Source organism: Ictalurus furcatus, chromosome 24 (genome assembly GCF_023375685.1).
Source record: "Ictalurus furcatus strain D&B chromosome 24, Billie_1.0, whole genome shotgun sequence".
In the NCBI taxonomy this organism is placed as follows: Eukaryota; Metazoa; Chordata; class Actinopteri; order Siluriformes; family Ictaluridae; genus Ictalurus; species Ictalurus furcatus.
Window position 1 is genome coordinate 17,516,100 of NC_071278.1, and position 22,935 is coordinate 17,539,034.

The 22,935-nt window shown below is 37.9% G+C and overlaps 1 protein-coding gene across 4 annotated transcripts in view; it reads right to left on the reverse strand.

The window, feature by feature from the left end:
* Window positions 1-22,935, reverse strand: part of calcr (calcitonin receptor) — a 54,924-nt gene that overhangs the window by 13,950 nt on the left and 18,039 nt on the right. The window contains exons 2-11 of one of the 4 annotated variants that reach the window (XM_053612723.1): window positions 18,883-18,939; window positions 13,449-13,512; window positions 10,869-11,031; window positions 9,854-9,961; window positions 7,558-7,661; window positions 7,223-7,385; window positions 6,963-7,073; window positions 6,612-6,724; window positions 6,237-6,328; window positions 1,746-1,872 (exon numbers count right to left, since the gene is read on the reverse strand). In XM_053612723.1, the coding sequence (XP_053468698.1) occupies window positions 1,746-1,872; window positions 6,237-6,328; window positions 6,612-6,724; window positions 6,963-7,073; window positions 7,223-7,385; window positions 7,558-7,661; window positions 9,854-9,961; window positions 10,869-11,031; window positions 13,449-13,493 (1,026 nt within the window). In that variant the 5' untranslated portion in view covers window positions 13,494-13,512; window positions 18,883-18,939. Of the gene's footprint in view, window positions 1-1,745; window positions 1,873-6,236; window positions 6,329-6,611; window positions 6,725-6,962; window positions 7,074-7,222; window positions 7,386-7,557; window positions 7,662-9,853; window positions 10,512-10,868; window positions 11,032-13,448; window positions 13,513-18,882; window positions 21,746-22,935 lie in introns of those variants that run through there. The other 3 variants (XM_053612721.1, XM_053612722.1, XM_053612724.1) reach the window with 3 other exon arrangements.

A 22,935-nucleotide genomic window follows, 5' to 3' on the forward strand; every position in this document is an offset into this window, starting at 1 on the left:
CACTACATCGACATCTACTTACACACCTCTCTCCTTTTCTCTCCTTCTTTCGTTTTCTTCATCTGTTTTTCTTTCTTTCTTTCTTTCTGTCTTTATCTGTTTTGCTTTATTTCTTCATCTCTTTCATTCTTTTTTTTTTATTTCTCTCTCTTGATCTGTTTTTCTTTATTTCTTCATCTCTTTCGTTCCTTTTTTTCTCTTTATTTCTCCCTCTTAATCTGTTTTTCTTTATTTCTTCATCTCTTTCATTCTTTCTTTTTTCTTGATCTCTTTTTCCTTTTTTCTCTCTTTCTCTCTCTCGATCAGCTTATCTTTATTTCTTCCTCTCTTTTTTCAGTCTTTCTTTTTTTCTTGATCTGTTTTTCTTTATTTCTTCATCTTTCATTCCTTTTTTTTCTCTTTATTTCTCCCTCTTAATCTGTTTTTCTTTATTTCTTCATCTCTTTCATTCTTTCTTTTTTTCTTGATCTCGTTTTCCTTTTTTCTCTCTTTCTCTCTCTCGATCAGCTTATCTTTATTTCTTCCTCTCTTTTTTTCAGTCTTTCTTTTTTTCTTGATCTGTTTTTCTTTGTTTCTGTCTTTTCTTTCTTTCACTCTCTTGATCAGTTTTTAATATTTCTTCCTCCCTTTCACCCTTTCTTTCTTCTTGGTCTTTCGTCCTTTCGTACTCGCTCTCGGTCTGTTTTTCCTCATTTCTTTCTCTCTTTCTTTCATTTTCCTTCATCTGTTTTTCTTTCTTTCTTTCTTTCTGTCTTTATCTGTATTGCTTTATTTCTTCATCTCTTTCATTCCTTTTTTTCTATTTATTTCTCCCTCTTAATCTGTTTTTCTTTATTTCTTCATCTCTTTCATTCTTTCTTTTTTTTTCTTGATCTCTTTTTCCTTTTTTCTCTCTTTCTCTCTACATCAGCTTATCTTTATTTCTTCCTCTCTTTTTTCAGTCTTTCTTTTTTTCTTGATCTGTTTTTCTTTATTTCTTCATCTTTCATTCCTTTTTTTTCTCTTTATTTCTCCCTCTTAATCTGTTTTTCTTTATTTCTTCATCTCTTTCATTCTTTCTTTTTTTCTTGATCTCTTTTTCCTTTTTTCTCTCTTTCTCTCTCTCGATCAGCTTATCTTTATTTCTTCCTCTCTTTTTTTCAGTCTTTCTTTTTTTCTTGATCTGTTTTTCTTTGTTTCTGTCTTTTCTTTCTTTCACTCTCTTGATCAGTTTTTAATATTTCTTCCTCCCTTTCATCCTTTCTTTCTTCTTGGTCTTTCGTCCTTTCGTACTCGCTCTCGGTCTGTTTTTCCTCATTTCTTTCTCTCTTTCTTTCATTTTCCTTCATCTGTTTTTCTTTCTTTCTCTCTCGATCAGTTTTTCTTTATTTCTTCCTCCATATCTTTCTTTCTTCTTGATCGGTTTTCTTTCTTTCCTGAGCACACAGTCTCACACACACTGCCTTTTTGCTCTCCGTCACATGTAGCATAAAGCAGCTCAATGTGCTTTTTTGTTACTAGCCCATCAGGATGATCTTCATGGTGTGTATAAATAGAACAGCCTCCTAAATATACTCAGCTCTGTGTTTAATCACCAGACAGATTCCTGGATCAGTAAGTGGACACACACACACACACACACACACAGCTGGAATCTTGTTAAATACAATTTTAACACCTCTTGGACAAACAGCGTGTGAAATACCCCATCCATTCACTACAGATCATGTGTAACAGCACTGAGATCTGTGCTACAGGGTTCTTACCGGGTTTCTCTCCACCACTTTAGGGTTGCTGACCACACATGTGAGGTTGATTATAGTGAAGGCTGAATTGAGCACGTAAGAGCAGAAGAGATTCTTGTGCAAGGTGATCCTTTGGCAGCTTAGACTCCTAGCAACAGAAATCCACACACAATAATGAAACAAACTGAAAAATCATTTCTTTAAAAAGAAAAGGAAAGTGTTAGAAATGCACACGTGTATATTAATCCCGCATTGTTTTTACAGGAACGTTTTTTTTTGTTTTTTTGTTTTTTTTTTTACAAAACGTGCTACACAACATACACTTTTATGTTTTCTGTCAAACAATGAATGTTAGAGGATTATTTAAGCTTGAAATTAAATGAAATAGACTTAATATAAAACCTGCATAATTATCATATGCATGTGTACTACTTGTGTTGTATGATTTGTAATTTGGGGAAAATCAAATATGTTTATTTGGAATACAAATGAACCTAGAAATGTTCACATTTTATCCTACAAACACAATGTGAAAGCTTTGATGCAGTAAGCAGAACGATAAAAAAAAATAAATAAATAAATAAAAAAAAGCCTGGCAAGAATATCCTGGCTCCTGTTAGCATAATGTGATTGTCAGATGCTACCTGTGCTCTCTTTTGCAAAGTAACATTAAATCATATTAAGGTGAATCATTATGAAGCTAAACTTAAACTGTCTTATGGGAGTTCTTCGAGGATAAAGATTCTACAAAATTAATAAAATGTCATACAAAATGTTACGACGGCTAACAAGCATGAGTCAAGTACCAGGTTAACTTTTTTTTTAGGACAACAGCACTGTATGTGATCCAAACTATAAATATATATTTTTATTATAGCTTACTAGCATAAAATCTATTTAGTAAGCACGGTCTATAAAATCCTTGCATACATGTATTCAGAGACAGGTTTCACACCCACATAGATTTCCTCCCATTCAGATTATGTAAATGAACTGTGTGTAGTTCATGCCTCTGCGGCTAGAAGATTTTTCTTAAGAAGAAGCATCTGAAACTTTTCCCCCCCAAAAAACCATCACCTTTAAATTCAAACACTTGCCAACAATTGGGTGGTGTGATGCAGCCGAAATTAAAGCGGAGTTACTGTTACCACTACAAAAATCGTTATTTTCCTACAAGAGCATGGAGTGTGAATTAAAATGCATGCCACTTGCTACTAAGAGATTAGACTTGTTGCTCTGTAATTATCCAGGCAGCGAAAAAACACATTAACATAATTGTAAAGCAGATGCAACAACTATCTCAGGTTATACACATGGTGGGTTGTTAACAACTGTCTCAGTAAGTTTCATCAAGCCAGCAAACAAAACATACATGACAAAAATATTTTAAACATGCAACAAATCCTGCCCATTAGCAGAGTCATCCCGTTCACATGACCTCACCAGTATGGGCCCTAAACAGCTACAAAAATCAGCTGCCTTGTGTAATACTGTTCTTGGAAGACTGGCAAGACCTGAGGGAAAACTGCACTCATTTTCCACACTGAATCACACACTTCTAACCCATCTCTTCTAGCAGTGATCAGGGAGGGGCATAAATAAAAGCCTTGTGCTGTGGTGTAATGTCACATTCCTCTGTAAACACCACATCTGGATGCAATAAGGTAACATTAAACCCTTATGGAAATCAAATAATACATAATACATTTAGCAATAAATACACATAAAAAAAAAAAAGTGCACATAAAAAAGCCTCAGCTATTCATCATTAATGTTTAATGGAGATGTTTAAATGAGTTACGCAAAAAAAAATTACGTTTTGCAGAAAGACCACGCCGACACTCCTCCCATATATTCCCAACTCTGTCTTCCGTTCTCTGTCACTCACTCTTTCCCTCCTACAACTCCCCATCTTTCCTCATATCACAGTCATCAATCAAGGCATATACATTGCAGATGCAAATTACAACAGAGCACAATTACTACTGTACCACATTACTTGACTTGACATTACTTCACTACAACCACAATTCCAAAAACACTGATATAGTACGGAAAATGCTAATAAAAACAAAGAGGAGTGATTTGTAAATGTACACTGACTTGTATTTAAACAAAAAACTTATAAAGACAAGGTATTTGGTGTTTTACCTAATATGGCGGCTGTGGTTCAGGTGGTAGAGCGGGTTGCCCAGTAATCGTAGGGTTGGAGGTTCGATTCCCGACCCACGTGACTCCACATGCTGAAGTGTCCTTGGGCAAGACACTGAACCCCAAGTTGCTCCTGATGGCAAGTTACCACCTTGCATGGCAACTCTGCTACCATTGGTGTGTGTGTGTGTGAATGGGTGAATGAGACACAATGTAAAGCACTTTGGATAAAAGCGCTATATAAGTGCGCCATTTACCATTTAAGAAGGTGATGAGAAACAGCTGAGACAATCGTCTAATCATAGTATATAAACAGCCTCCAAAAAAGGCCGAGTCCTTCAAGACCAAGGAAGCGTTAAGGCTCAACAATCCAGCAACATTTTGAGAGCTGCCATGCAAGGCGCTAGCTTGCCATCAGGAGCAACTCGGGGTTCAGTGTCTTGCCCAAAGACACTTCGGCATGTGGAGTCACGTGGGCTCGAACCGCCAACCCTACGATTAGTGGACAACCCGCTCTACCACCTGAGCCACAGCCACCATATTGCCCTTTTCAAACATTGTGAAAAAAAATCCAAAACTTAAAAAAAGCATGACAGAAATAAAGTTAAAAAAAAACACATCCATCCATCCATCCATCTTCTATACCACTTATCCTACAGGGTCACAGGGAACCTGGAGCCTATCCCAGGGAGCATGGGGCACAAGGCGGGGTACACCCAATCCATCGCAAGGCACAATCACACACACATTCATACACTATGGACACTTTTGGACATGCCAATCAGCCTACCATGTGTGTCTTTGGACTGGAAGAGGAAACCAGAGTAAAGTTAAAAAAAAAAAAGATTGGTATATCTCTCTAAAGACCATGTGAATCAACCCACGAAATAGAGTTTGCTTGAGTAACTAACTATAATAGTTAAGAAGGAAACCAAGTCAGCATGAAATGACACTGTCAAAAACCTGCAAAACACTTTTGATGTCATCTGGCTTATGAAACAGTCAGCAAAACTAAAGGGCATAAAGGATTAGCAGGCAATAAAGTCTGAAACTAAGAAATAAGGTTTGGAATGTAGAACCAAATTAGTTGGAAAGAACTGAGGAACTTTTAATCCAATCAATACTGCACTATAAACTGTTAGACTTTTGCAATGATTTTTTTATGAATGGTTCATATTGGCACTTGTGATGTAAACATTTGGATCGTACAACATGGCAATTGAGTAGGTCTATTAGAAAGGCTTATAACAGTAAAAAAAAAAAAAAGAGAGAGAGACAAAAATGGCCCTTCAGTACAGCACTGAGCTCCTCAACAGGAAACACACATCCATCTTTTCATTTTACTGCTTAATGGGCTCTGATAATGAATGGCATTAGAATAAGTCCCCGGTCAATTCTTGTGAGATGAGCAAGGCCTCATTAATTAAATAAATCTTCGACTAAATTCCACTCTTTAAGCATCATCATGAACAAATCTGACAAATTACAAACCACTTTAGAATTTACAGTATGCTTTATGTCATGCTGCTCCAGTACTTGACATGAACGTGAGGTTATGCATGTCAAAAAAAAAAAGCAAAAAAAAAAAGCCAAAACTTGTTAATCGAAGCTATCCACTTTTCAGTTTGTGAAATACATTAACATCTTTAGTATTTTTCCGAGCTATTACAGTTTAAAAATTTTTTCTTTCCAGTCTTAGAAACCCCCTACAATGCCACCAAGAACCCCTAAACACTCGGTTGTAGTGGCACAGCCAGGAAGTAATGTCAGCTGGGGATGAGGAAATGTGCTAAATAAAATGATCACATGATCTGTACAACTGTAAGTGTAGTACGTGTGACACACTCATGCATTTTGAATTGAAGCCAAACAGCAGAAGTAGTTTTATCCTCTTACAATCTTTCCACAATAATAACATCAATAGGCATAGGAAATAAAATACCCTGAAGACGGTTCCACTGAAAATGATTGAAACAACACGCTATTAACTACATCTAACCATAAAAAACAGATCTACCAGAAAAATGCATCATTCTGATTGGCTAATCCTGTTTCTCACCATAGCAGCTGGTAACCAATAAAATAATATGATTTTAAAAAGTTAGAGAAACGTTTGTTTGATGATGTCCTTTTATGAACATCATTACAGCACAATTACTGCACAAAACATATTATCTGACACGTATATATTTATGTATGTATATTTAATCAGCTGCACTATATGTGTATAATGTTAACCACCCACAAATAAGCATTTGACGGGGGTTCAAACTCAAAATCTGGTTGAGAAACCCTGTTATAAAAGGCAGCTACGAGAAGTATATTCCACAATACTGTTGGGAAGGAAGCACTTACACTTACCTGAAGTAAAAGAATATTCCCAGAGAGATGAGGAGGGATGCAATGGACAAAGCATGACCCACGATTGCCATATAGTACAGAATGTATGCATTCTGTAAAATATACACATAACATTACAGAACATACGACTGGGACATTTTTTTTTTAGTTTATACAACTTTGAACAACACATGAAATGACAAACGTGGCTTATTCCACCCTCTCTTATTTACTGTAAAAGTCCTACAGATACACTCCTCACTATTAATAGCCTGCAAAGGGAACCAAGTGTTTTCTTCCATCTGGTGTCAAAGTAAACTGTTCAGGCTAGTAGATTAGTATTTCAGAGTTCTTTGAATATTTAGATATTAAAAAAGCACTGCCATGAATTCCTACCTTTAACTTGTCCTTAGTGTAGGCAATGCAGAGGGTGTAGTTGGACCATGTCCTGTTTGTCTCAGGATGTAGAAACCAGTTCCCAGTCTCATCACAATATTTTATGGCCTTTTCTAATTGAAGGAGAGTAATTATTTGACAGAAATTTTGACAGGAAGTATCGTTCTTAAAAAGGGAAATTTTCAAGGCTTTATAACGTTCTTAAAATTTAACAACAAACAACAAGGATAGAAATCGTAATATTTTGTCACATCATATTACACTATGATCACGGCATAGGGAAAAAAAAAAACATTGTTTGGTGGGAAACTGGGATTCAAACTGTGTGATCTTTGTTTATTTTGCTTTTACCTGTGGGGTCAAAGTCAGGGAAGTAGTTGGGGCAGTTTTGAGATGTATAAGCTCCTGCTGGTGTATCATCCCAACACAGCCACCCATCCCATGTCCGGTTACAGTACGGGCCTAAAGTTTAAATTAATCAAATTAAACAGAAATGAGACTGCAAATTGTTTTTAAGCGAATTTTTATCTCACAGAAATGTGTGAGTAAATGTAAGAGCATGTTGTACTATATCACATTACAGTTCTTCAAAAGTAAGAGTCCTCCACTACCTGACTTGTTATATGGCGGGTCTCTGTTCATTTTCTCAAAGCATTTATATTGACCATCAATGATTTTCTTCCTCTCCTCTGCTTTCTGAGTTTCCACAGGACTGACCAGTGTTTCCGCTGTGGTATCAGCCTCCGGCTCCATATCACCATAAACAGACTCTTTCTGCAGAAATGCCATTAGAAACAGTCAACAGAAAAGAAGTGGTTGAACTACGATATAACTGCTCTTAGGGGAAACTGTAAATAAACTGACTACTTCATTATGTTACTACAAAAAGGTTTTCTTTTACTACAAAGTAAATGGTACATGGCCAGACCAGAACTTCTGTAATTACCTTTGATTTGTTCTTTGAGATGCTGAGACACTGAGACCAGGTATTATTTATTGATGTGCTGTAAGCCCAATTACCAGATTCATCACAATATTTGGTTATTTTTTCTGTGTAAGGGGAAAAAAACATGAAAAGCAATCACTCAATGTAGCAGTAACTGTGCCAGTGCCATATCTTGAGATCAATCAGTGCATTAGCACAGTGTGTGACTGTAAATCACAGTAAACTGTATACTGGTCTAGACTAGAACAGAAGTGTGAGGCTATTTTAAATCACTTTAACAACCTCCTGTTTACCTTCCAGCGTTCACAGTTTTTTTTTTTGTTGTTCACTCTTTCACAAAATAATCTATAATTTGCTATAATTTTATGGAAATGCATACCAGAGATGGAAACTCGAGTCTACGACTTGGAATCGAGTCACGTTTAAGTCACAAATAAAAAGACTTGCGACTTGACATGGACTCGTGAACAACTGACTAGAGGCTTGACTTGGACTCGGAGACAGAGACTCGTGAACAACTGACTAGAGGCTTGACTTGGACTCGGAGACAGAGACTCGTGAACAACTGACTAGAGGCTTGACTTGGACTCGGAGACAGAGACTCGTGAACAACTGACTAGAGGCTTGACTTGGACTCGGGGACAGAGACTCGTGAAGACACAAGTCATTTTGGTTTGGCATTCGCAAATACGTTCTCTCTTTACTACCCCACATGACAGCATGAAATACCACATTTTTCTATTCATTCCTCATTCATTCATCCCCTATCACTATGTGCTGCAGCAGCAAATATTACAGCAATCCATCTCTAAACACACCAAGCCAGCATTATTATATACACACGAGACGCATCTGAAGTCATGTGTTCATCACCCATAGGAAAAGTGCTGTTTATATAAATGAACAACAAACAATAACAATATAGCCAAGTCTTACCTTGTGATAAACTTCAAGTCATTTCATTTGAAGAGCAATCAATTAATCCAAAGGGAAGCTGCGGTGTTACACAGCTGTCAGGGGCTTGCTTGCTGTCAATTTTCAAGAAGTCCCCCCCCCCCCCCCAAGTATTATCTACCATATTCATATAATATCCAAGTTTACCAAGTTAAATTGCATCTATACACAGGGGTTTTGTTACGACCGGCACTCACTGGAAGACTACCTTACCCATCATTGTGTCTTGTAATAGGATAGGAGACGAATGTAAGTACAGTTTAAAGCTTTTATTAAAGAGACAAGCAGACAATTCCAAAACACAGGGCAAAAACGTAGTCAAAAAATAAGCGAGGAGTCAGGCGATCGGCAAACGGGCATAATCGGTACCGAGACGGGAATCGGAAACATGTGAATGAAAACTGCATCGCAAAACTATGAAGCTAGGAACAAAGATCAAAACGTCTCGGTGAAGTACTGGCAGAAAAACACAGAAACACTCAATACTTCACACTGAACAAAGACACACGAGGGGTTTAAATAATTAATGTAATCAAAGAGAGATAACACAAAACAGCTGAAACATAACAGAAAGAACCTATAACATAACAGGGGTGGAGATAGGACAAAAACCAAAACAAAGCGCGTGTGTAGCTGTAAATAAAGTCAATGGCAAGGAAAACCTGGAAGCGCACGCTGTCGTGCTTTGGGCAGTGCTGAAGCATTCAGCTCGAGGGGAAATCCGTCACACATTGCTTGAGAACTACAGCAAACTACAGCAACTCAAATACAAACACCAGAAAAACACAGCACGTTTAAATCTTGCATTAAATGACAAAAATGTAATGTCTTTCCTGAATTTTCGATGAATGTTCTGTTTTCTTGTAATTATAGGGAGAACTTTCGGATCCAATGTAATAGTTTGAAAGTAATAGTTTTTTTTAAAAATTGTGTATAAAAATGTAATTAATGATTTTATGTAAAACCTTGTGTGCTTTATTAAACAATTTTGAATAAATGAACAAGATAATTCTAATTCTGTAGAATTAATCACTTTTTTATTCTTGTGATTCCATTTGAGGAGAGAGATGTTCCTGTACTGCTTTCAGCTATCCCCCAACAGCTAATAAAGTGTTTTCTGGGGTTCCAAGTAAAATCCAGACAAGCCTTCCCAGACACCTTTAAGGGAAAAAAACCCCCCTGAAACTACTTGCTGAAAACTGGTGTTGTTTTGCTGCAATCCATGTTAGAGGGTAAAGAAGAACATGGTGCAAATTAAATATCTGTTTGAGACAGCTTTTCCAATTACCGAAAGTGTCAAATGTCAAGATAGGCTCTGTAATAATAGCTTCCTGAGGCTTACCTGAGGTGTCAAAAGTGGGGTAGTCTGGACAGCTCTGAGAAGCATAAGATCCAGCAGGAGTTTCATCCCAGCACAGCCAGCCATCCCAAAACCGGCTACAGTGGGAAACTAGAAATAACGACATTGAAAACTGATTTAATAAAAAGCAACTTCTCCCCAGGCGTAAATGTGAGCTCAAACCCAAACTTGTATACTGCTAAATGTGAGCTTTAGTTGTCAGGTTGTACAGGGTGGACAAATCACTAGCTTGTGTGCTGGGATGACAGAGTTTGTGTCTGTGCTATTAGTTTTTAATTCATAGCTCCAAGTAAGAGTGAAGTGAGTAGCATAGCTGCCTCACAGCTCCAGGTTACTGTGTGTGGGATTTTTTGTTTGCTTGTTTGTTTTGTATGTTCAATCATTTCTGTGTGTTTTTCCTCCATGCTCTCCAGTTTCCTCGCACCTCCCAAAAACATACCAGTAGGTGGATTGGCTATGCAAAAAGCATGAATGAGTGTGCGTGCATGGTGCCATGTGATGGACTGGTGTCCAATTCAGATGTTTTACATTACAGACATCGCAGTTCATTGCTCTGGCCACATCTGCAGTCCTCATGCTTCCCTGCAGCAGGTCTATGGCATGTTCACGCAGGTGAGCAGGAACCCTAGACATCTTTCTTCTGGTGTATTTCAGAGTCAGTAGAAAGGTCTCTTTAGTGTCCTAAGTTATTGTAACTGTGTCCTTAATTGCCTACCGCCTGTAAACTGTTCGTGTCTTAAGGCATGTTTCACAGGTGAATGTGCAATAATTGTTTATGGTTCACTGAACAAGCATGAAACCATTGTTTAAACCCTTTCCAATAAAAATCTGCAACGCTTTTTTGCATTTTACAAAATAATTTTTTAAAATGCAGCCTTCTGAAAAAAAGGGACTCTATATATAGTAGTGAGAATCAAATATTTCACTATGTGAAGGGTTTTCCAAAGCTGCCATACATATGCAGTTAATGTAAGGGATAAAATGTGTCTTATTCTACCTGTTTTATTGCGTATCCCATCTCTGCTCAACAGCTCCAGGCATTTATACTGAGATTCAGTCATGATCTGGCGTTCCCCCTCCATCACCCCCATAGCAGGAGTGAGAGAAAAGTCTGTGGTTGGTTCGGCTTTAGGCTCCGCTCCACCAACAGTGGTTATCCACTGTAAAAAGAGAAGCACTGTTGATAGACTGCATCAACATAGAAAGTCACACTGGCATATGTTCTGCTCTTGATAGAAATGACAAGAACAAATTTGGCATAACCAAATCACATTCCTTCACTACTACATTGAGCACTAAAAAACTTTTGAAATTTTGAATCTGCAGGTTCTCTCTGTCAGCCATTTCATACTTCAAAAGCACTTCAGATCTTGTAAAGCATGGTAAAGCATGCTTGTGAAGATAGGAATGGTTCATAAACACAAGCGCTCAGCTAGAGTCATCATTGTGTAGTTCAGAGTGGCTGAGATGAAGCCCAGATTTTTTTCTAAAGCAGATAGATAATGCTCCTTCTGCAATGCTTCAGATAGCATCTGTTGTAGCGGCATCTGGCATGAGTCATCACACTTATCTTTCTGAAGAAAGATGAGAGGTATTTCAGAAGCAGACTGTCTGTCTTCCTCTTAATCAATGCATGTAAATGAAGTCAAAATATATTACCAAAATAAGAATATTGCATCCTCCCGTTCTCACATCTTAAACGCTGAAAAATGAAACATATTTGAGAGATTTTCTGATGTCCCATGTAGCAGTTTAGCAGCCGTACATATGATGTCACTCCAAACATTGAAGTAAATGACGTCATACATACGACCACCAGGCCACCACTCATGTCAGCTCAAAGAGCCACTTCACCTCTCAGCAAAACTTGATCTTGAATACTAAATCACATCACATCTACTCAACATGTTCCACAGCACACCTACACAGTGGAAAAGCCAAGCCTCTGCAACCAGACCACTTACCATTTTCTGCGACTTTGACCAAAATCATTTCACCAAACATCCAAAACAAGCAATTATGTATAGTATACATCAACATTTCATCACACAAGTCTTCATGATTCACACTATGTAATAGGTAAGGCCTTCGTATGCATACCTACCAGTGGCTTCAAGGTTTCTAAAAGCAGCAACGAAACTGCCAAAACCAATAACTGAAATGTCATAGCAGTGCCAAGGCCACTTCTGAGCTAACCAGCATTTAGACAGCTGTTCTTCTGTTAAAAGCTAACAAAAAAATAAACCAAAAATACATTTTTGAAACGCACAAGAACACCATTAATGCTGCATTTTAATTTCTTTGAGAATGTTGTGGTTGAAAAGTATTTCTATTTGTCTTTCCATTAGTCTGATTAAGACACAATTAGAGCGGTATTTATAGACAGACAGACAGGCAGGCAGACAGACAGGCAGGCAGGCAGACAGACAGACAGACAGGCAGGCAGGCAGGCAGGCAGACAGACAGACAGACAGGCAGGCGGGCAGGCAGGCAGGCAGGCAGAAAGACACAAAGACAGACAGACAGACAGAGAGAGAGATAGATAGGTAGGTAGGTAGGTAGGTAGACAGACAGACAGACAGACAGACAGAGAGATAGATAGATAGGTAGGTAGGTAGGTAGATAGATAGATAGATAGATAGATAGATAGATAACAGTAAATAATGGTGACAGAAGCCCATTAAGCAAACCTGAATAAAACACAGGCTGTGTAAAAGCACATTGATTATGCTTGAAAGAGGAGAAGTGTGTGAGGACAAGCACTTGACATTTTGGGCAAAGTGCTTCCCCTCCTGCCAGACCGCTATACACCACTGTCACACTGTAAAAGAACTGATTATATCTGGAGGGTTTTACATGTTCCATATGAGACCTGCCTACTACACCATTGACACTAAACAGCACACTGGAGAGACTGTACCTGGAGTCATTTTTCATCATCATTTTTGGGGGAGTCATATCATATTTCTGAACAAATTGAAGCAATTAGTGTCTGATGGAGTACTGAAATACATCAAATTAATCTCTTTCTAGGCACAGATTTGCAAAGTGGAAAAATGGAGTGAGAAAACTGGCCAGAAAACAATTTACAGGATTTGAGACTTGAGACAGTGTGAATTCAACTTCGGTGTGAAAAAGACTAGACTGTGTTCATACAGTAAATGTCCGTCTGCAAAGTACAACATTTTATTGTGTATGGGGAATGTAGCTATGATGGGAAACTTTTCGTCCCTGTCCTATCAGATGATGGTATATTTCTGAAATGCAGTAGTTTTTATTCATTTTAGAAATAATAATTGATATTTTGTTAATCTGTCCCATTTCCTGAATGCACCTGAATCTGACAAGACATGAACCAACAAATATAATCTGATATTATGAACAATCATACAAATTTAAACAAACAAGTGTGATGTGGTTGGATTTCATACAAATAACGCTGCAAGAAAAGCTATGGATACAAAACCCTCCCCTAACCCTAAGCTTAACCTCTGTATCTTTTGATACAACTTAAGTTACTAGATATAAAATTGCAATGCAGAAAAAAAAACTATGAATAAAATCTTTCCATACTCACCAATACAAACGACATTAAAAGCCTGTAGATACCTTTCCAACCCATGCTCTGAGATTCTATCTGTCTGAAAAGACAAGAAAGGAAAAAGTGTTTGGCGGATATTAGGTCCAGGCTTACATAAGATTTGCTGTTTGATTTATTGTGGAGTTACTGTTTGTGTGGAGTTTTGCATGTTCTCCTCATTTCCTCTGGGTTCTCCAGTTTCCACCCACTTTCCAAAATGATGCCAGTAAGTGGATTAGCTACTTTAAATTGCCTCTAGGTTTGAATGAGTATGTAAAAGTACATGTGTGATACCTTTCATTTGACTGGCGCCACATTCAGTATGTATTCCTGCCTCACAACTAATGCTCGCTAGGCTCTGGATCCATTACAATGACCAGGATAAAATGGTTACTGAAGATGCATGAATGAACAAAACAATTAAACTATCAGGATTGTGTTATCAGCATGATGTAAATTTGGTTTTTCACAGGCATTTGGCTTCCTGTCAAACTGCCTTTCCCAATGGATCTTTTTAGTCACACCTTGTAAATCCACTTTTTGTGAGATAATTACTTTGCCGCGTAACCAGACTCCCTCAGTGCGTGTTTGCTTTCAGCACCTCAGCGGGTAGCACCGCTGATGGACACAATCCAGAAAGCCTCTGGATCCACTCTGCCATCTGATACAGCCTCTAATCGACAAGAGTCAGAGGTCTTATTCCCTTCGTTAGTTTGTCTGGGAATAAAATTGTATATTACCATAATGTGCAATTCATCTTTACACTCACACATCATTTTCCAAACCTGTACTTTTGTGTTGCTGCTTCTTTTTTTTTTACTCTCAAACCCGTACTGCAGATGCAATTTTGGCAACCAGGCACAAAAAATATCAAACTTTGACCAATTTTAACTCTGTTTTCTGAGAGCACTTCAGTACACTGAAACAGTTTCATTAACGGAAAACGGATTAACGGAAAAACACTTTTTGCAGTGTTCTTTCCCTTAGGACAAAATGAAGAAGATGAAGTAATTTAATTTATACAAACAGAATTTTAGACTTTAATTTAACAACATCTCAAATAAATGTGCTACTGTGTGTGTGTAACCTGAAAGATAAATAGTGGGTGGGCATGTTGTGGGTTTTATATTATATATATATATATATATAGAGAGAGAGAGAGAGAGAGAGAGAGAGAGAGAGAGAGAATATTGTGGGAAAAGTTCCACATGTACACATTTAATCTTGATGATTATGATATACAGCTCATGAAAATCTCAAATCCAGCATCACTAAATATTAGAAAAGAATTTATATAGAAATGTCAATCTTCTGAAAAGTATTTTAATTTATCCACTCAATACTTGGTAGGGGCTTTAATCCTTTTGCACGAATTACTGCATCACTGTGGCTTGGCATGGAAGCAATCGGCCTGTGGCACTGCTGAGGTATTCTGGAAACTCAGGTTGCTTTGATCACGGGCTTCAGCTCGTCTGTATTGTTGGGTCTGGTGTCTCTCAGAGATTCTCTATGGGGTTCAGGTCAGGCAAGTTGGCTAGCCAACAAGCACAGTAATGCCATGTTCAGCAAACCAGTTACTAGTAGTTTTGGCACTGTGGGCAGGTGCCAAGTCCTTCTGGAAAAGGAAATCAGCATCTCCATAAAGCTCGTCAGCAGATGGAAGCATGAAAGCTTCCATCTCCAGCTCTGAAATCTCCTGGTAGATGCTGCATTGTCACTGCATTGACCAACACCAGCAGATGACACCCCAAATCATCACACTGGACTTTAAGTAACATGGATTCTGTGCCTCTCCACTCTTCCTCCAGACTCTGGGACCTTGATTTCCAAATGAAATGCAAAATTTACTTTCATCTGAAAAGAGGACTTTGGACCACTGAGCAGTGGTCCAGTTCTTTTTCTCCTTACCCCAGGTAAGACTCTTCTGACAGTGTCTCTGGTTCAAGAGTAGCTAGACACAAGGAATATGACACTGCGACAATTCTGTAAAGTAGAATAAAGTCTTTATTCTAATATTTTGAGATACTAGATTTTTGATTTGATTCCATGAGCTGTAAGCCATAATCATCAAGATAAAAAAAAAAGCTTGAAATATTTCACTTTATGTGTAATTAATCTATAATATATGAGGTTTTTTTTTTTATTAAATTACAGAAAAAAATAACTTTTCCACAATATTCACATTTTTTGAGATGCTGTATACTGTATATTGTTAGCAAATGAGCATATACTTTCGTTTTGTTTTGTTTTTGCAAATTAATTGCCACCTTTTTACCCTGACAATTGTTGAAACCCTCAACAAACTTTTATCTATAACGGAGAACTCTCAGCACCTGCAGCGGGCCACTTTGAGGAAGCATAGGAGCTGCTTGGACAGCTGACTGACTTATATACCTGTGCAGCAAGTGAGGTCATTTGTACCCAAAGCAAGAACACTTTATAATGAGTCAATTTCCTGCCAGAACAGCACCAACCTCTCACTGTCTGTATAGCATTACAGCATACTAATCAGCAATATAATAGTATTAGGTAAGAAAAAACAACTTTACCTTATGCTATAACTTGGTGTACCACAGACACCCATTTGCACTCTTTGTAGATTTGTAACTATCCTAACTATTCATTGTACCTATTCACACCTAGGATTGGACGCCAGTTCATCTCACGGTATCACATGATCTGCCTGTGGAGGTTGGTGGTATATAGAGAACCAGGAGGAAACCCAGACAGACATGGGGGAAACAGCCAAAAAAAACCCCACACAGTTAGTAACCTGAGCTCCCAGTCAACCCCAGTGCCCTGGAACTGTGAGGCAGCAACGCTACCCACTGTGCCACACGATTTCATTTTTTGCATCATGGAATTTTTGTTGATAAATTTTTAATAGAATTACAGATTAATTGTTTCACCCAGAAATCATGAAAATGTAAAACTTTGCATGTCACTGCAGATGATAAATTATGTACTGGGGATAGAAGTTTTTAAACAAACAAACAAACAAACAAACAAACAAACAAATAAACTCCAATTGAACCCAGAATTGGATGCGGGGAAATGATGTACCTTAAAACATTTTTCAAAATTCACTGACGTGTGCCGTTGTAGCAGTGACTCGCATTTAGTTACTATGAGTGTAGGTCCTTAATTGGCTCCAACTTCTCAAAGTTTTCATCTCTGCTGTTCTGTATTCTTTGAAATAAACTTCTTGCACCCTACGCATTATTCATTACTGTTAGCAAAGGTTGTAGTCTAGGTCAGTATTGTATACTATATTAAAGTGTGGAATGCTTCCTGTGGATCCATCGTAGGTCTCGAATAAAGAAACTATAACAGACATATAAGGACTATGATGATGAAGGATCCAGTCAGACTGTCTGAACTAGAGTTTTTTGTGAGTTTTTTGTGCTCACAGTTGCAGCATTGCTTCTCTTTTACCTTGCAGCTGAGGACTCATTATAGACAGCCTCATTAGAGACATACTGCTCCTTTTCATTTCCGAGATAGTATTTGAGGGAAGAGAAATGACAGTGCCGCTCACATCAGTATCATCTCTCAGTTAGGAAAATGTGGCATAAGTGAATTGCCAGTCATTAAAGTCAACTGTGATGGAATGCCTAGGATGCACAATGGCACAAAGCAAAAACAGCACACATTATTTAGAGATGAAGATATCCAGCTTAGTGTGATTCATCCCCCAAAGGTCAAAGCAGTGTGATGAACCTGACAATAAAGACAGGGTGCCATCTACTTTGTGCCGTGGTTTAAACCCTGCAGTTTTTCTTTGTGCCCCAGCATTAAAGCTTTCTAGGTGATTCATCTAACATATGTGTGTTTGGCTTGATGTTTGAGTTTCTATTTTCCATTTCATACCCCGAGGCAATTTCCCCATCAGAAAAGCACCATTATGGTTGGCTTAGAGTGTTTGGGTGCATGAAAATTCCCCATCCATTAGCCGTGCTGCCGCTGACCCTAAAAAGTATAGCACCTGTACAGCAAAGAGCCATTAACCAGCTTTAATAGGTATGACATGTATATAGCCCAAAAATGGAACCAAGCATTCTCAACAAGTAGATGGGAAAATGCATTCAATGGACTGTCCATAATTCAGCAACCCAATTACTAAGCGGGACGTGCGACGCTCTCTCCCAGCAAAGCTATGCGTAAGGGCTCGATGCACTTATTGTAGATGAAGTGCAGGCACATACAGCTGTGCAGTGTTTTAACAGCATCTAGTGCCCTTCCAGCTCAGCATCAACACTCATGATGGGACTGAGAGAAGAGCTGTCACTTTTGGATGATCCCATATTGTCTCAGATGAGATACAGTGATAAAGTTAATCGGAGATGATGAGAACTGATGGTTGACTGCTGAAGCCTTCACATGGCAGCTACAGGAATTTTCAGATTTCCTGAACCATTGCTAGACCACAATATGACAAATGATTGATGAGGTGTGACGTTTTTCCATTAAAGAAAGACATTTTCTGTCCTAATGCTGGTTGGCTAGGTGAGGAGTTGTCCAAAGTGCATTTTGCCAAAACAAGAAACCCGTCTGGAAGCATTACTACACGGACAAAGAATTGTCTAAAATTGTCCAGTTGAAATGTTCAGATCCATTTTGTAATGATGTGGCTTTTTCCCCACACACGGCAATGGTGCAATTTCAGCTCTCCTTCTATCAGAGTGTGTCAGTTTCATTTAAAGTGATAAGGAATTCTATCACCAAGCTGCTCAGCATCCCATGCAATGCACAGTGGACTTTCTCAACTTTATTATCTGATGACAGATACTATTTCACAAGAAGGTTCAGAGAGCAGGGTGATGCTGAGAAGAAGTGATGCTGAATCACTGCTGTTAGTCAGGGAAGCCTTCAAGTGAAAACGTTCACAGTCTGGCCAACTACAATTGGACAGAGTGATAATTTGTGTTGCTTTGGCTTAGTTTTCTAGCATATGGTGTTTAAAGTGAAACAGTGCTAAAATGCTACGTTTGCCAGCTATAATTAGAGTCTATGGGCTATGTACATCCACATCAGATGCACACTTTGCTTCCATGTTAGGCAGAAAAAATTTATCTAGACCTTGGGATTATAAGGTTCTAACTGGTAGTTTTGTCATTTTAAGATATTGAGCAAAATGAGGTATAATCAGACACAATTTTTCAACTTTAGATTTTTTTTTATGTTTAATTAATTTGTTGGGGTAAAATGTATCACAGGTGGCATGATGGTGCAGCAGGTAGCATCACTGCCTCAGAGCTCCATGAGTGTGAGGAGTTTTAGCTTTTCTCTACTTATTTGTTAGGGTTTCCTCCAGGTTCTCAGGTAGGTGCTGGTAGGTGGACTGGCTATGCTAAAACTGCCCTAGGTGTGAACATGGGTGTAAATGTGTGTGTGCATGGTGGTCTGCATGCCTTCAAGGGTGTATTCTAACCTTATGCCCAGGGTTCCTGTAATAGGCCACAGAACTCTGACCAGGATAAAGCATTTGCTGAAAATTAATGAAAGAATGAATGCATGAAAACTTATCATATACACTCAGTGGTGAATTTAACTCATGTTGACAAAAAGATAGGACTATTTTAATGCCATAGATATCAAATTCACATCTCAGAAATGTCAGCACTACATTTGTGTTGTTAGGACATTTTCAACAGGTTGTTGGACAAAAGAAATGTCAGTGACAGTAAAGTAGGACAACATGTTAGACACATAGGCACGCACAGCATTACGGGTGAGCTGCACCAAAACGAAATCAATTAAACACAATTTAGAAATGTTTAGAAACATAAAATAGTAGAAATGAGCAGAAGAAATGTTCAGTAGAAATGATCAGTAGAAATATTCAGCAGAAATGTTCAGTAGAAATGTTCAGTAGAAATGAAACTGGAGATTGTTTGAGCTGAAATAAAAAAAAAGAAAAGAAAAGAAATAAACACAATTTAGATCTATTCAACGATTTGTTGTTTAGTTTTAAGTCTTTGTAGAACTCTTTTGCTTCTGAAATCCATCTAATATATATTGCCATTTAAAAAATCCACATCATCTGCAATGAATTAAAATGAATACCTAACTGAAATTGAAACGTGAGTTTGAACTAAAGGAACAACAGACTTAAAGTTAATTAAAATGTACCACATAAGCCAGGATTAAAGGTTGGCTTCAACCAAATATGGATTCATTTTAAATAAGGTTTTAAGTTTGGTGTAATTGAATTAATAGATAAGGTTTTATTAAATCCATTTTAGTTTAAACTTATTTAAAGCAGATGATTTTAGAGAACTCATTACTGTTGGGTATGTGAAACATGGTGGCATAAGGGTCTGAGAGCAAAACTGCATCAGAGTGAATTCTGATGTGTACGGCACCATCTTAAATGCTCGAAGCCGGCCAAATGCCTGAAAATGTGTTTCACCCTGCAGCACTATAATGACCCAAAGCACACTAAAGCAACTTATGAGCTTCTCAGGGTTTAAGGGTATAATGTTCCTAACTGTCCAAGTCAGTCAATCATCCCAAATTCCATTCAGCATGCATTTCACTGAAGACCATGGGTGTTCTGATAACGAATATAAGATATGCCTTGAATACAAATAACACTGATAATGTTATCATCACTGATATCATGATTTGATCCTGTCTGCTTGAATAGAGGGGGCAGGGCTTTTATCTCTATGATATTTGACAGTAATTTATTTATTAAATTACATCTCCTGACATACTGTACTGTACGTATGAAATGACTACCATTATTATGACTACCAAATATTCTGCATTTAACTTCACTGTCATCGTTCCATTTACAATCTAATGTGCCAGACTAAAAACAATACAGTATAACACAAATTACACAAAATGTTTCGTAATTCCCTCAAAATAGTCAAATTTGTCTACTAATGTGAATTTTATTACTTCACAAACCAAATGAACAGCATTCAGAGCACTAAAGTTCATCTCGGCTGGACAGTATGTATCCTAGTGATTACCTGTCTTAACATGCTTACCCTTGACCTAACCTTTAAATAAATGTGTGATTTCACTTAACCGAAACTCTGCACCTCACCACCATTCCCCTCCATCTGTCTTAAGCCAAAGCATCTACTTGCGGGAGTCGGATTCGTTCGCCCAAACATCCATTTCGAGCTGAGCCCTCTGTCGTGACGAGTCACATTTACACCTAATCCATCTTCGGTCCAACTCTGAGTCAGCCAAGTGCCACATGGTCTCTAGCTCTTCTCAGCTCAATTCATACCGTTGCATGCACTCTGCAGAAAATCAAGGACTCTTAGCGCAGGAATTAAAGGAGAGTAATAGGAACTGAGGAAAGGGGGAAATGATACGTGTCAGCTGTTAAATTGGAAATGGCCTTGATTATGATCAGTCTTCACCACTTTATAAGGCAGAATAATAATGGCTCATTAAATATAGAACAAACTACATTTACAATGCCAATCATAGATCCCTAATCTTCATCTACCTTTGTAAAATAGTTCAGGTTTTACCCAGGCAGTTTACTGAGCCCCAACAGATACCGTTTAACCTTGGTAAATACCACTTGATCACACAGAATGTTACATTTTATTTGTTCAATTTTTTGTCTGGGGCAGGTAGTAGAACCTAGAACAAGGCCACTATTTCATTTAACACTTTAATACATTTTGTTCTGTCTGGCTTAAGCAAAAATAGTTTAGTTGAGTTTGGCCTTCATGCTGCTGATGACTTTCTAAACACAGAATAAAATTAGACCAATTTCTTTGGAAGTATGTAATACGTAATATATATTTTAATTAATCTTTTAATTAATCGTCACTGCTATCAATTTGTACCTAAATTCAGTCAAACTCATATGCTGTATAGCTATTAAACGGGGTGTCTCATACAGTGCTGTGAAAAAGTATTTGATTTCTTCTGTTTTTGTGTTTATCTCGTACTAAATTGTTTCAGAAATGAAAACAAATCTAAGATAAACCAAAGGCAACCTGAGTAAACACAAAATATGTTTTTAAATTTATTGTGTTATTTATTGAAGCAAAAAAGTTATTCAATAACAACTGGGCCTGTGTGAAAATGTATTTGCCCCCGTAGTTACTAATTTCCCAAATCTATGAAACTGCATTCATAATGAGGTTCAGCTGGACTAGACACAACCAGACCTGATTACTGCCAACCCTGTGCAATCACATCAACACTTAAATAGAACTTTTTCAACAGCATGATGTTGGTTAAAAGGTCTTACCCAGTAACACTCTATGCTAAAATGAAAAGAAATTCCAGTAATGATGAGGAAGAAGGTGATTGAAATACATCAGTCTGGGAAGGGTTACAAAGATATTTCAAAGGCTCTGGGGCTCCAAAGAACCACAGTGAGAACTATTATCTCTGGAAAAACTGGAAAAACTCGACTCAGTAGTGAAACTTCTTAGAAGTGGCCGACCTTCCAAAATTTCCTCCAGGAGCAACGACTCATCCAGCAAGTCACAAAAGAGACCAAGGACAACATCAAAGGATGTACAGGCCTCTCTTGCATCAATAAAGGTCACTGTTCATGACTCCACTATCAGAAAGACACTGGGCAAAAATGGCATCCATGGAAGAGTGGCAAGGCGAAAAATCTGCTAACCCAGAAGAACATGGTGTGAAGATGCTTTGCTGCTTCGGGGACTGGGAAACGTAATAATTGAGGGAAACATGAATTCTGCTCTCTACCAGAAAATCCTAAGTGGAGAATGTCTGGCCTTCAGTCTGTAAATTGAAATTCAAGCGTAACTGGATTATGCAGCAAGACAATGATCCAAAGCATAGGAGTAAGTCCTAGTCCTAGAAGTAAGTGAAAGACTGATCTCTAGTTATCGGAAGCATTTGGTTGCAGATATTGCTTCTAAAGGTGCCGCAACCTGATTTTAAATTTAAGGAGACAATTAGGTTTTCACATTGATAATAGGCGATGGATAACCTTTTTTTTTTTTTGCTTCAATAAAATAAATAAAAACTGTATTGTGTGTTTAATTAGGTTTCCTTTGTTTTATGTTGTATTTTGTTTCAAGATCTAAAACTATTTAGTATGAGATATACACAAAAACAGAAGAAACAGGATGGGGGTAAATACTTTTTCACAACACTGTAAGATCCAGCATCATAGGATAAAAAAAATTTACAAAACAAAAGCTTCCTTGTGCTTTATCTGAGACATGTGGAGGCAGCCAACCACATCTTTCCGAACTGCTGGTCGTGTTGTGTCACAGGGAAGCGTAACACACTCAGAGGAAAGTGCTATCTGCTCTCTCCCACATACATGAGCTCACAGATGTACATGACTAGTTAGTGTCACTGTGATTGACAGGAGAGGTAGTAATACCATCTCTCCCAACCAGAGAGCACAGCCAACTTGATGCCCAAGTGGCTCTCATGACTCCCAGCCACGGCTGGCTGTGACATTGTTGAGATTCGAACTTAAACTTAGAGAAGTTACTGAAAATACTGGCAAACA